General features: G+C 34.8%; 1 protein-coding gene across 5 annotated transcripts in view; it reads right to left on the reverse strand.

The window, feature by feature from the left end:
- Window positions 1-1,931: 1,931 nt before the first annotated feature.
- Window positions 1,932-15,574, reverse strand: part of ZDHHC14 (zinc finger DHHC-type palmitoyltransferase 14) — a 105,529-nt gene continuing 91,886 nt past the window's right edge. For 3 of the 5 annotated variants that reach the window (XM_051801574.1, XM_051801575.1, XM_051801578.1), the window contains exons 6-9: window positions 15,070-15,172; window positions 13,302-13,411; window positions 10,815-10,917; window positions 1,932-3,195 (exon numbers count right to left, since the gene is read on the reverse strand). In XM_051801574.1, coding sequence (XP_051657534.1) covers window positions 2,794-3,195; window positions 10,815-10,917; window positions 13,302-13,411; window positions 15,070-15,172 — 718 coding nt within the window. In that variant the 3' untranslated portion in view covers window positions 1,932-2,793. The remainder of the gene's footprint in view (window positions 3,196-10,814; window positions 10,918-13,301; window positions 13,412-15,069; window positions 15,173-15,574) is intronic. The other 2 variants (XM_051801576.1, XM_051801577.1) reach the window with 1 other exon arrangement.

Below are 15,574 nucleotides of genomic sequence, written 5' to 3' on the forward strand. Positions count from 1 at the left end.
GAGACCTAAAATAAGGGCGATATATAAACGAATTCAAGGTATTAAGTGCCTTTTCAAACACCAAACTTAGAAACATAGGCAACATGTTTAAAAAATAAGACCATTATCTTAAAAACTAAAAGAAAGTCACCTGAACAAGTACGTAACTAGCACATGTTTAAATTAAGGCATCTGTTTCCAATTTGTTTGGTAATTCTTACACCTCACTTATAAACAAAACAAAGTTCAGAAAATGATAGCAGAAAGCATGAGCACGCGGCAAACAGCATACAGACTCTAATCCTATCCCACTCCCTTCCCTTTCATGTTAAAACTGACACAAATTTTATTGTGCACAGAGCCTTCTGCACTACTCCCTAGTGGCAATGACATATAAATGTTGTCACGAAGCTGGTATTCTTGGAAACATAAAATCCCCCGTCTATTTCAGGGAGACTTAAAAAGAACAATTTCCTTAAAATAGTCATCCTCATCATTATTACTTATACAACTGGAAAGTTTTGATACCACATTAAAAATATTTGACTTGCCCTTCTCTGTAGTGAATAATGCACCCACAGTTAACTAACCACAGACACAGAATAATTATGAGATAATTATTCATCAAATACTGGTCTACAACCTCAAAAGCTGGGATTCTTTACCCAGGTCTATGAGGCCAGTATCTCCAGCCCTCAATCCATTACCTGTTTTAATGCAGATGTTCACAGCTTCATACATGTGAAGCCGTATTAGAGAAAGATGAAATCAAGATCATCAGTATCACTGACTCTTCTTCAAGAGCAGATACAGAAGTAAGTGCTGATACTTGTGGCTTATTGGGAGATCAGCCAACTGGGACATGTCAGTCACCACAGTTTGGCTGGTGGAAAGAACTCGAGACTGTCTCAGCTTCTGGAAAATGCTGGGAGGGTAGTTACAGCATCTGGGACAGACTTGTCTGCTAGAGCTTCTTTCGTGGCTCAAATGACTGGGATAGGTTTGACTGCTAGAGGTTCTTTGTTAGACCCATTATGGCACTTACAGACAGAAACCATTGCTATATTCTACACACTGAATTAGGTCAAAGCTAGCATCATCAATTATAGAAACAGATTGCTTACGAAATCTTAGAGGAGTAGGGGATTTGTCAGTATCTTGTCTGAACCTTCAATAGCACGGGTGATTTTCTGCAGGCTGATTGTTCTCAATTTCAACAATGAAAGTAAAAAAGAAAAAAGATTTTAACTTAGTGTTGCTGAATGACCACAGTCAACAATACAGAACTGTTACATTTCTTAACGGGTGGTACTTTTCTTAACTATGGCTTTCATGTAATAGAAGCATCAGATAAAGCATATTCTGTACTTAGATTGTCCTTAGAAAAGAAGAATCCAGGTTCCACACTCTGAAAAGCAGGTAAATACAGTATTAAAGCTATTACAGTTTCTCTGCTTAACTAAGGTTCTCTTCAGCTGTCATGAAAAACACTTATAAAAATCTCTTTAACCTCTTAGTTGTGCTTTACTTAAACAAACAAAAAGGACAGAAGAATTCTATGAAATCAAGATTTCCATTTAAAATATCAAAGGACAAATACAAATGAAGGATGATGGTTGAGGACAGCTACTGACTATGTTAATCATTTAAGATTACTTCACTAAGCTCTCTGTCTTCAATCTTAAGCCCCTCACCCTTTAGCCCTATGATAAAGAACATAAAATTACAGTGCAAGCAGAAGGTAATTCTACTGTTTCCAAGTAAGGACCTCTTATGGGAGCAAATACACATCTCAAACAAAGCCATAAAAAATGGTGAAGCCACCCTAATCATAACCAACTATTCCTCCATAGCACTAGTTTAATTATGTACATATATTCCAGTCAAATCTTTACAAACTGTGTTACCAAGTCACAATTTCCCCCTCTTTCCCCACCAAAACTGTGTAAGGATAACTGTACACATGTCCACAAAATAGAGGATGTAATTTTATTGGAGGTCCACAGGTAACTGTATCACATTAGGGAGTGGAAGAATTTTGTGGTATGGCACAACACAATATCTCACTCTAAACACTTAAACAGAAGGTTAAATGATATGCAACATGATCAAATCAGTAATTCGTCACCTTCTAGGCACCACTGATTAATTTAAAATAAAATTTAATAAATTGAAAAAATGTAGTCCATTAATTTGTTTATTGTACTGTCTTTAAATGAAACAGCACTTTGAAAGTCACAAATAAAAAAGCAGCACTTTCTCTTAATACCAACACCACTGTAACACATACTGTAGCGTGGCATGCAAATCCACATCTGCAGTCTTTTTTTTTTTGTATTAACAAATGGAATGGTAATTTTCTATTCTCAAATATTGGTAGCATAACATGTAAGTGCAGATCATTCTGGCCACAGGTGTGGTAAGCCTTAACAAGTGTGTATTACAAGAGCATAGAACACAGAGCATGACACTTACATCCAATAATCTCTCTCTTTTTGTACTGTACATGGTGTTTGTTACAGGCAGACTTCCAACTTGGGGTACCAAAGCTTCAGGAAACAAGATTATTGACCTCTTCTGGTTTTATTTAAAAATAAAATGCAGTCACCATCAAAGCACAACCATTAGCAACCTGTTCAAAAAAATGCCATAGCTCCATTGAAAAATAACTTGTTTTTTTAGTAGACTCCACTATGCGATATAGTTTCCATTATAGGTATGTTATGAAGTCTTACAGCGGTACTGAAGTGTCATTCCTGTTAATTAGAGATTTGTACAGACACCAGGAAATGGTGCGATGTTCAGAAAAGCTGTTCAAACTGAGCTAAGCTTCACGAGACCACGTACTGAGTCTTCATGCAATGAATCCTGGCTGGCTAGACTCAGGACGTGCATTGTATGGCTGTGTGTGATAGGACTTCCACTTGGCAGCATCCCAGGAGGTGATGGAGCTTCTTCAGGAGTGAGAAATTGATGACCTTCGTGTTCCTCTTTTAATGGTATGATGTCTGTCAAACCTGAATCTGATGTGAGATTTGGCATAGAAGATGGTGGTGTCGGTTGCCCTAGAGTTAGAGCTGCACAAGGCCCACTGATAGAAGTCTTTCCTGGTAAAGGTAGCTCTTCACTAGTTATGCTTGGCTCACTCTGTAGTAGAGGGGTGGCAGCAGCCTGCAAAACGAATTTGGTGCTCTGAATGCACTGATCTTGGTCACACTGTAGAATGGAAAGGGTGTCAAAATCATACAACGCAAACAAAACAGAGAAAAAAAAAAAGGGAGAATATGGACAAAAAGGTATGGAAAAGAATGGGATGTGAAGAGAAAAAAAAGAAAGCCATTAGTATCATTCCACGGTTAGCCACCCAAAAATCCCATTGCATGCTGCCCAGAGAAAAAAAGAAAGGCACGCATAACTGAGCCAATGCTTTGAATTATTATCAAAGTAAATTATGAAAAACATTTACAGTGTTCACTTAAGGGCTTCGGTAGTCTTTAAAATAGACCTAAGCATCTTTAAGTTCAAAAACACTAGGCAATTGTCTTCTTTTAACTGGTCTTCACATGCAGGAATTAAGCTACTACAGAAGGTTTCCAGAACAAGAATTCCTTTGACGCAGGTGATTTTTATAAAAATATAGTTGGCAATACAGCCCTTATGAGTAAAAAATTTTTCTTACATTATTTTTTAATACATGATATATACATTCTACAGAATATACTACACTATACTCTATATTCTAGTGGATGTGTGGAAATCAGGCAGCACTGCAGACGTATCAATTTGAGATCAACCTGAATGATTTTTTAGGCAGTTTCTTGACTGATCTTGACAATGTGAACAATCAACGTATAAAACAAAACCTTTTCTGGCAAGTACTGTCTCAAATTCAGCATAATATAAATTCAGTTAGGCTGAAGTGACTATTACCAGAAATGCTTTTGGCTCTACACCTATTCCTGTTTATACAAAATTATCACTTATTCCTTGAGATGACAAGACAGGTAGGTGATTCAATAATGTCCAGCTAGCTAAGTGGGTAGTACACCTACTGCCAAATTTTCTTTAACACAAATTGGCATGATTTTTGAGAGCTTCCAAGGAAAAAAATATATTTAATTCCTAGCCAGATCAGTTATAACATCTGCAGATTTTCAAAATCTTGTTAGATTCATTTGCCATAGTACTGTTCTGCTGTGTAAGAAAAACACTACAATCAATGCATACAACTATAAATCCAATGCAATGAAGAACATTTGGAAGCAAGCAAGCAAAATAAAAGATACATCCAGAGATAAGACGTGCCTATTCACTCCTGTTATTTCAAGAATTCTGTTAAAGCAGTATGTTCTGCTTTATGACCAAGTTCTTTGATCTATATCAAATCACTAGATGTTACAAATCCATCACCTTTTCCAATATTATGATCATAACCATTGCTACTAACATCATAGCAATTCCCTAAAATGCCCCTTTGAGTTTAATAAGCCACTGTGATACACCCTAAGGAAACTTATGGAAAGACTTTTGCTTCCTTTACTGTATAATGAAAACCACAACCAAGAATGGTTCCTCTGGTATTTTCAGGTTCTCCAGTTTCACCACTGAATAGCTTAATGATGGATGCACACGTTACACTCAGAAAGTGTGCAGGCAGAGTACTTGTCATAGTAGATAGGTAGTATTTAAAAGATGACTAAGTAGTTTAGGACTTCCAGACCAACTATTTTTTGATAGGTAGAAGTCCAATCCTTACTCAATTACATATTTCCAACACTTCTGTTTTCAGAAAGACTTCCTACTACATGAATTGAGTTCATATAAATTGTAAGCAATTTCCCCCCCACAAAATGACGAACAGCCCCAGCCAAACAACTGAAGTGGTCCCCTATAATTTCAGGGGGATTACTCACAGGTTTAAAGCTGAAACCTTGCTTAAGTTACTAAGAAAAAAACTGTCAGCATCTTTTAAAGTCATGTTTTCAATTAGTAATTCAGTGTGAATAACTCATTCTTGATCAATATTCTGTTATTCACACCTGCTTACTTCAATTAAACTATAGCCCCTTCAACTAACCTTACTGTGCAGACCTCAAAAATATGCTAACTGAATTTTCAAACCTCAAAAAGACCAACAAAATCTATCTTCCCTGAAAAGCAGCAGCCAAAACGCAAGTTAAATAACAAAGGAATGCCTATAACCACTGGAGTACACTGAAAACAAATAACATTAGCAACTGACTTATTGCTTTAGTGAACTTTCAGCTCTGATCTTCAAAAGGCAATCATTAATGTGTTCCAGGCAATACAAGTAATACAAGTACACCCTTTTAAATTAGTTGAAGGTAATTTACTTGAATTCATTGTATAGTGTGAATTCATTTTCTTACAGAACTCTGCTGCATTTCAATTGAATCAATACTGGAAAAGAAAAAGTAGCCTCATAAAGCTCCATTAAGTAGTGTTATAAACTTCTTCAGGTGCTGTATTTTTCTTCTTCATTTTTCATGTACTTGTCATTTCCCTAAAGCCTCTCTTTTCATTTAGATACATTTCAGGTTTTCCTTTTCTTTTTTTGTTTAATGGTGAGCAGCATGAAATCTTTGGGAAAATACAGGCTGTAAACAGCTTTCGAAAGAGAACTAGGGCAGCGTTTAAACTAGAAAAAGTATATGTGCTCAATGAAGCCCTCAAAAATATCTGATAAAAACACACAATATACAGGCAAGACTATTCTTGAGTTTAAACAGCCAACACAAACCTAAACAAGGAAATCAGATTTGTTTATAGGGCTGGCATGGTAGGTTTTCCTCGATTCCATATTTCACTCTTGACTGAATGAAATTTAGGGCCAGAAGCCTTAACTGCTACTAATCACATGAATTATTCGACACCAGGATTTCAAATGAAATAAAAAAGCCTATGACTACAAGAAAAAGAAACCCAAGAACTGAAATCTAAATAACTAAAAACCTGTCAAAACTATTCCACCAGTACCTTCTTACTTCAGACCTGGCTTTATTTTCCACTGTTTCAAGAGGAACAGCAGATTCTGAAGGTAAGATAAGTCCAATAAGTTCTACCAGTACAGAAGTTCAACTACATGCATGCATAGAAATTTTTAGTCATCTCTATATTTATTTTCACATAAAAAGGCATAAATTAAAGCAAATTAGACAAAACCTAGAATTCTGTGTTTATTTCACAAATAATAAATACAAACAACTAAGGAAACAAATTTTTTTCCTGAAGAAAATCTGTTTTTTTCTAAGCTACACAGAAAATACTTGGTAATAGTTGTTGTACATGGCAATAGATTTTTCACATTTCTAAATGTGTTTATTTCTAAATAATCAGAGATCATTTAGTTTAAATTTTAAATAAACTTTGTTAAAAATTTTACAAACACTAGTAACATTCAAGAATTGTTACAATTCTCAGAAGATGGAGAAAAGGAGGTTGAATTATCTCAGCATCTCTGAATAAAGTACAAACAACAAGAAGTTCAGAGGAGGCTGACAGTGCTATGAAGTAACAGGAAGGATGCTGAAATACCATACTAGGTGGATACAGTAGATAGGTAAAAAGTGGAGGGATGGAGCTGTATAACTGTTCCCAACAGGTGCAGGATTTCACAATCAAAATCAATGTACTGTGGATACTGTGCAAGAACTGAGCCACAAATCACACCAAGTGAATGGCTCCACTATCAAGTACTACAGTGCACAAGGAGCAGATCTATGATGAGGTAAAATAAATCTAGTTCATGTGCTCTGACACTGCTCCAGGATATGAATTAAATTGCAGTGAACATGCACTATCAAAAGAATTGCTCCTAAAACCTATTCCAACCCAAGGCAAAATGCTGGAGTTGATTTACTTGCATGTGCCCTTAACCCATTTTAACCGTGAAGTAAAATGCTTTAATGAAAAACCTTGACTGTAGTGATGTTGACTTCTGTTTCAGGCATTTGGGAAGGACACCGGTAAATATACAAGGAAACACTCCCAGCAAAATGGGATTCCTGTCCTTGCCGATCCTATTACTGTCATAATAGAAATACTTACTGCTAACAATGAAAATATGAAAATCAAAGGAAAAAGTACACCAGGACTGTCACAGCTGGATCTGTTTCCAGATGAGTAATAGAAATACTTATGTGAACACCTGGGAGAGGACTTTCCTGCACATCTCACTGGTAACGAATGTTGCACATGCACTATGGCTCCTACAATTTTTAGTGGTGCATATAAGTAAGAAAACACTCTAAAGAATTTGCATCCAAGAAAGGAAACAGAGAACTAGAAATAAGGGAATTTTGGCACACAAGGAACTACCTAAGCACTGAAGAAGAGATGCCTAGGAATGCAGGAGTACAAGCAAATTTCTTAAAAACAAGGAAATAAACCTGTCCTGACACAAAGTCAGATAGCAGTGAAGTCCATCAGTTTGTAAGGCATTAGACAACTCCCAGAGACATCATAGTAAATATAAACCAAACTAACTCCTCACAAAAAAAAATACATGGAGTGAGAGAGTCTGTGTTTCCTCTCAATGAAATACTAAAGAATAAAATACCCTGCATCAAACCCCAAGGATCAGCTCAGGCTTTTAAGGGAAAGCTAAGTACTACAACAGTGCAGACCTAAGTAATGGTAGCTGGTGGGTTTATGGTGAAATTAGAACTTTTTTCAGAACACAAAATAAACTTTAAAATGAAAGAGAAAGAATAAATTACAGAGAAAAATTCTTATTTCATAATGGATGAGATACTGTGCTTCACACAAAAAAAGAAATTCTTAAGAATAAGAGATATACTTGGGCAATCCAACTAATGACAAGGTTGCAAAAATAATCAGCAGTAAAATGCAATAGGGAAATACTTTGGAAATAACTAGATGTATGGATTATGAGCTTCAAGTGACCATGCTTGTCATGTGGATAAGGATATTAAGAAGTTGGCTAATCAATTTACCAGACTAATTTCAAATTGTATTGGAAAAGAAATTAAAAACACTTGGAACATACTGGCAAAATAATAATTGTATGTGCTTCCAGTCTTCATAAAAGTAAATACAACTTCAGCTTTTAGTAAAATAAGGGAGATACTAAGGACAGAACATGAGAAAAATCTCCTCTATAAAGATCTATAAAAAAATAAAATCACAGTATGGGTTTATCAAGCACTGATTATAGCAATAATCCTGACTTTTTGAGATTGTGACAAACTGGGTCACTATCATGAGTAGAGTAGATCCTATATGAAATATCCAAAGTCTCAGAGGCAAAATTACCACAAAAGCTGTTAAATACAAAAATAGTGCCCCACAAATGGTATACTGAATAAGAGATAATACATTGCACTGAAAACAAGCATCTGGCAACTTTACACTTAACCTGATATTTACGTTGAGCTTAAATGCAAAAATGATGCTATGCTAAAAGATTCATTAAAATACATGAAAAGAGAATATAATACTAAGCAACCCAGAGAGATTTAAAGAGGGATAAGAAGCTAGTTGGGTGAGGCACAATAATTCTATTTAGAAAGACACAAGTCACTGAGTAAAAGATTTGAGGGAAGAGAAGGAAATGAAAGAGGGAAGGAAAAAGAGAAGACAATTGTGAGAGAATATGCTCATTAAAATCTTTATTTAATATCAGTGGGTAGGATAGACATTTTAGCATGCTATGTGGATTAAGCAGCATAACATCTAGACATTAGGATTCAATGTTGAGATAAGAAGATGCAATCCATTCTGGAATAAAACTGGAGACACACCATAAAGGTGTACTGAAACACACTTCAGATTTCTAGTAAATTATTTCTTGTACGCAGAAGCATTAAGCTTGCTAAAATAGTGTAAATATCTTTGAAGATGTATAAATGGCTAAACCTCTGCGATTTAAAAAGTATTTATGGTGTAAGACTATGATCTACACATGCCCTTTCAAGTCAAGGAATTTTACTTTGTCTGTCCTTATCTAAAATTGTAATAATACAAGCGGCAGTACCAGACACATCCCCTTCAATAGGGAAGAGAAAACAGTGTTAGAGAGACTGGTAAACTAAGCATGTCTTTAACAGTTTGCAACAAAACTGAAGGGAGAAATTTTAATCCTTATAGCCAGAGGCCACTAGAAACCAACTGGTCTTGGATACAGACCAGGTATAATGAGAAAAATAGCATTACAGTGATAACAGATATTCCTCCAAATCAAACTTGACATATTACATTTTTCAAGCTTTTTCTAAGAGATCATTTTCAGGAATGAAATCTGGACATTTCCTAGTGATTTTGATAACTGTTAAAGAACCTAAGCCTTTCCCAGCTCATGTGGTGTGGTGTTCTAGGACATAAGAAGTTCAAGCCCTCAAAGAATTTGTGTAATTACCGGTATTACACTTAAAAATCATAACAGTTGCCTGTTTGACTTAAAGTAATACCATAACAGATTTCTCCATTCCTAGAGACAAACTTAGTCAATTTTCTATCAAACTAGCACAAGATTTTCTCATTAATATCTAGGAATAATGATAGTGTCTTCTTATAATGCAAGTATAATCCTTATAATGATAAGGTAATTTAATGCCAGGGACATACTGTGGGTTTATGATCCTCACAAATAAGAAGCCTTGACAGAGTCAGAAAGTTTGGGTAATCCCTGAAAGACCTCAGCCCATTTCTAAGGTTTGCTTTCTCTTTTTTTTTTTTTTTTTAAACACCCTTTTCTCTCTTCAGAGTTATATTATTTTGATAATCTGCATGGAGCATTACCTTGTTCTGCTCAACTGCACCTCACAGAAGATTCAGACTTAACACTGTGCCTCTAATAAATTTTCTTATTAAGGAGACTAACAAATCTATTTAATCCTCAAAGTAATACGTAAAACCAGCTTAGGAACTAAACCAAAATTTTTACACGAGTTTATCAGTGACACAAAAACTAATCTGTCTGAGAAGAGGGTCTCTTTTCTTCTTTTGTTCAAAAGAAAGGCTGAATTATGTCAGAAGGCCTTGTGGCTTCCTCTTTTTTGGCAGAGGGAGGGTGTCCATAACTCATGACTTCTTGGGCAAAGTCTTAGAACCCACATTATATGAAGATATGTGGATAACAGTTCAGAAATAGGCACATATGCAAGATGCTTGCCTTTGGAAAAAGATCTTTCCAGTTATTCTCTTCTTCTTGGCACTGGAAATCCTATCTTCCATTATGATAGCCAATGCTACCAGCAAAAAACAAAGTAAAAACTATTGGCACAGTTTCAAAGGTGTTTAAAAGCTTTTGTTGTAACCATCCAGTTGCCATTTTTTGTTCATTGCAAGTTCAGTGTCCTCCTGCTCTTTCTTCAAAATACTTCTCCCCTAGAAACTTCTCTTTGTTCATCTTTGTTTTTTTAAATACATTAGTCTATGCAAAACCGCAGTGTACAAGCAAGGAAGGAAATAAAGTATGAAGGAAGTGCCATATAAAATAACAGTTAGCTGGAAAATGATGAACCAGAGCGTCCATGATACTTGAATATTCCAGTTGAAAACACAGCAGGTGTCAACAGTAAAAGTCAAAATGCCAGTATATTCAATAAATCAAGTGTAGAAAAGCCTTTTTTTTTTTTTTAAGAATCCATGAGCCATAACTATTACACTGTGTGAAACATATATTAAAAAGAGCCTTGGGTTTTGGTTTTTTTTCTTTACTGTTAATAAACAAGTCATTCCACCCAGTGTGTCAGCTGTATCCAGTTAGTTATTACTTGATTAGTTCACATGAAAGTGGAGAAGAAAAACATTCACAGGAATCTTGATGAACAACACTATGGGATGATTCCTACCATGTTGCTCTGAGATTGTGTGGCCCCATACATAGTAATGCCATTTGATGGTCCTGCTAATTGCGGTGTATCTGGTTGTATAAATCCTCTTCTGTCAATTAAGCTACAGAATAATCACAATAAAGAAAAAGAGTTAGAAATATTTCTGGTCAATAACTACTTCCTCTCAATAAAAAGAATGTCCTCTTTTACTCAACTAAAGTAGAAGACTTCATTTGTACTCATCAGTAAGGTACTTCTTCCTTGTGATACTGCCTATCACACAGTCATACATACTACTACTTTTCTGGATTTTTATCACAGACAGTAGATTTATAAGCTTACCAGCAGATACCACAAAACCAAAGAATTTTAAACCATAGATGTGAAAATAAATTACAAAACTCACTAGGGCACTTTGATTCAGCATCTCTTCTGAAGGTTGTTTTTTTTGCCAGTTTTCACATCTAAATTAAAACTACTTAGTCACAAAATTTAGCAAGAAAGAAAGAAAGATGAACTTTTGTTCAGACAGAAAACTTACTCATCAGGTTTTTCATGACAGCTACTTAACACCACTTCTAATACTCCACTGTGCTTGCCAAAGTGATGCACTCATAAAATTGCTTATTTTCACCTAAGAAAATGCTTTGTGAAGAAATTACTAAAAATAAGTAAAAATCTACATAAGATTTTAAAAAAATTAATAGAATGGAATAATCTAACCTAGTTAAAGATTAAAAATGCTTAAAATGTTATATGATTTATTATATCAGAACACTGATTAGACCTATGCTGACAGCTATGGATTAAATTAAGATTTGAAAGTAATTGTGGAGGACATGTAAAATGCATTCTGAATTTGCTAGCATAGATTTAAAAATGAGAAACCATCTTTAACAGAAGTAAGAAAAGTTTTGATTATTTACAGATCCTCTATCCCTGCATTGCACTCTCAAAGGCATTTGAATTTTAAGCTGTAATTGCTGGTAAGCCACTTTTCCAGAATTTAAGGGAAAAATTAATATTTAGTGACTTGGGACACAGCTGAGACTAAAAGTAAAAAAAGCAAGGATATAATTTACATTTTATAGTCAGTAAATTTTTCCTCTTGGTCATAAAATATCTCCCTGAAGAACTTCTACATATATTTTGACATCTAAATAAGTAATGTTGCTGCATGGAATAGGAAAAAATGTACAAACTGTTAAAACACAGGAGCCAATGCCAGTCTGGTCTAATTGTGTGCTGCTACTTGTATCAGCCTAAGATGCTATTTCAAATACTGAGAAACATGATGCAGTTTTAATAAAGATTTCCATTTGGAGTCAAAAGAATTTGAAGTGTGCCAGTAAGCTTTTATGTCACATACTTTTATGAAAAGCAAAATGGCAAAATTAAAGGGCTGGCTTCAGGCAATATCCACAGAGGTAGGAAGCAGAGATAGGGCTACTCTTTCTCACCAGTGTTAACCCAGTATGTGGAAATCATTACCCAGTTTTCTCTAATTTAGGAAAAGACATCAGTCTCTCCTGTTGACCTTTGACTGCTCATAGAAGAACCACCTCTGATATTCCTGATAGCGAAGCCATAAAATCCCACTTCCAACTAAACACCTTGGCCATTGGACCATAGAGTCATTTACTTTCTTCCTTCTTGGTAGTTCAGATTCATCACTACAGAATTCCAGACAAAGCAAAACATATCAATTGATGAGTATGTCACAAAAATAATCTACAAGATCTCAGCTAGTCTCTACAGTGAAACTGCATATGTAGTGTGTGAACTATGTAATCACTGAGCACTGGAATAAGAAAAGAATGAAGTCTTTTCAGCTGGCAGTTTTATTTCTCTACTCTCAGTTCTGTCCTACATTTTGTTCAAGCTGAAAAAAACATCTCTAACCTTACATATACAAACATTTTGGATTTCAAAAGTGAAAATGTATGCAGCAAAACTTAATCCATTGTGCTTTCTTTTGAATTGCTTTGGTGTAAGACCACCAAATTCAGCTTAATGTATATATGTTAATAGTATTAAATAAAAAAAATACTGTCCATTTAAATAAAATGGGTCAAAAATGAACAATTATCAAGCTGCTGTAGACTAAAGGTTCACAAACTCTTCTAAACTCATGAAACATTTGTTAGATATGTAAGAGTTAAATAAAATTTCAAGTTATCCTTTCTGCAATGGCTAACTACTAGCAATCTTCCACTGCTGTAAGTTATTAACTGCAGTGGCAAAAGTTCAAACAACAAATAAGTTTATTTTCATTTCAGATGTCAATCTTAAATATATTTTAGAGCATCTGATCACTAATTTACTTTAACCACAATTTACCAATTTATCTCTTTACTACTGAAGAAAAAACTAATTAAAGCTTCTAAGGGACACTAATACAAAACTTTAGTTTTATTGAGTCAACTTACGCAATCGCAAAGAATAATTCTTTCATCAATAGTCAGGTGGCTCTATTTATGTTAACTATGCTTTTGTTACTCTTACCTTGGAGAGAGGGGCCCACAGAGTGCAGCACAGCAATTGGTAAAGATGTTGCCATAACTGTAGGGATTATAGTTTTCTTTACCTCTTTTATTTGACCATGATCCTTTAATCTGAAGAGATATGAACAACATACATCACATGTAAAACAATATAAAAAATGGCTGGGACAAATTAAGGGTTACCAAAGCAGCAACATGCTACTTGCAGAAGCAGACCACAGAAAACCCATGATGACACTTCCAAACAGCTTAGAGTTTTGGGCTGTTATGCAAGGCTGGATCCTAAAATCTTAGAAGTGAGCACATGCTTTACCTCCATAGATTTACACAACCCAAAATTTCAAGGAATCAATATATTCACAGTAAGAATTTCATCATCTAAACCTAATGGTCTAAGTTTAATTTTACAAATAATATGGCATATCGCATGACATTATCTTCCCTACAGTTCACAAATGACTCTAAAATATTGTGAAGTATCTGCAGCCATTACTACCTTTTACTGCATATTATATTTTTCCTTAGCTAGTTAGCTTTTCTGTTTGTGAGATACTTGAGAGCTTGAGTAAAATGTCTTGCTGTATTCAATTGGGGATGTACGTTTTAAACTAAATTACTGAATAGTTTACTTGAAATTCAGACGTGTTCCACTGTTACAGGTCACTGCTCTCTGTCTTTCAACAATCCAAAAGAGACATCTATTTGAGGGACGTGGGGATAGTGGAAGCACAACAAGTTCACATAGAGAGACAATGTTGGCCTAAACCTAATAACTGAGGAATACCAGAGTATCTCATCTGTCTTACTAACAACGTAGTTTTCTTCCAAGTCAGGCTACTTGCTCTGATACTTGATGCTGAGGCACGATTCCTTCTGCCTGGGAAGTTTTTTTGTGCTTGATTGGTATTGATTGTAAAGTTTACTATTTTAATAGTGACCTTAAACAATGACAAAACATGTGTTTGACAGTCTCAAAGATGCTACATTTATATCTGCCAAATACCTATGAAAAACGTACAACATAAAATTACAGCAAAATAATTTAAAGTTTGCAGTCCTTTGTTAGATCACTTACTAAATTTCCAACAAGGTTTCTATACCATTAGCTCCCAGGCTAATTTTATTTTCTCCTTTCATTCATTTTGTGTTTCTCCTTTTAGTTAGGGGAGGACACATGAAGACTTTACACACAGTTAAACATAATTTCCACACCAAAACAGTAGAAACCTACATGCAAAATAGAAAACTGTAGAAATGAGAATGTTGACCTTTAAATTAATTATATACTCCTTGCCAGAGGTTTTAGACCTCAGACTGGCAAAAAATTTTCAAAGGTAAAATAAAATAAAGGATGAAATTTTTGTTTAGAGAATTCAACACAATTTTAAATTTTCACAGTAATCAATTTTTGAGTCAAATAATATTTAGAACTCTCAAAGAAAAATAGATACTGAAAAGTATTTATTAGTTCCCTACTGTATAAAATATATTTGTTTCTTTTTATCCTCTATTCTATATTTTCCTACTTCAAGATTGAGGTCCTGTATGCATAAACCATAATGGACATACTATGTATATAAACCAGCATATTTTCAAGCCACAACAAATATAGGCAAAAAGATTTCATCTGATCTTTCGAATCAAGCACAACCATGTTACTGTCTTCTTTCCTAATGAGGTATTCACAAAATGATGCAGACAGGTGTGATTTGAGAAAAACCTCCTCGCTACTATTTAGAAACATATGTAGAAATAAACTATGAACTTACATCTTCATTTGTTGTTTGATTGGAGCTGATCAAATATGTATGAAAACCTGAGAGGCCAACAATGGACCATACTGAGAAAAAACACACCACAGCTTCCAGCACAGTAATTGAAAGTCAAGGAAATATATGCAAATGGAAAAGAAATCCAATAAAAAGTAGTTAAAAATCACAAAATTCCAGGTAATCCACAAGTCCCTTTAGATCTCTGGGGTACTTCAAAGGGATCAGCAAAAATTGAACTCAGAAAAGCAAGACTACTGCCAGTAGGCTTTATTGTATAGACCACTGAATAGTACACCAGCAAATATTTAAGGGTTTACAAATTGAAAAAGGCTAGAAACTACTCAATTGCTGAAATTCAAATTTTCATGTTCATCCTGTAAGAGTCATCGCACTTGTATTAAGACAGGCAAATTGATAAGTAACAGTAAATAACGGTTTTGATAGGGTGAGGGGAAGATCAAAGACAAGAGCAGTAACCCAAGGCTAGCTGAACACCAAAAAC

Source organism: Manacus candei, unplaced genomic scaffold (assembly GCF_025592945.1).
Source record: "Manacus candei isolate 608988 ecotype Guabito, Panama unplaced genomic scaffold, ASM2559294v1 h1tg000052l, whole genome shotgun sequence".
In the NCBI taxonomy this organism is placed as follows: domain Eukaryota; kingdom Metazoa; phylum Chordata; class Aves; order Passeriformes; family Pipridae; genus Manacus; species Manacus candei.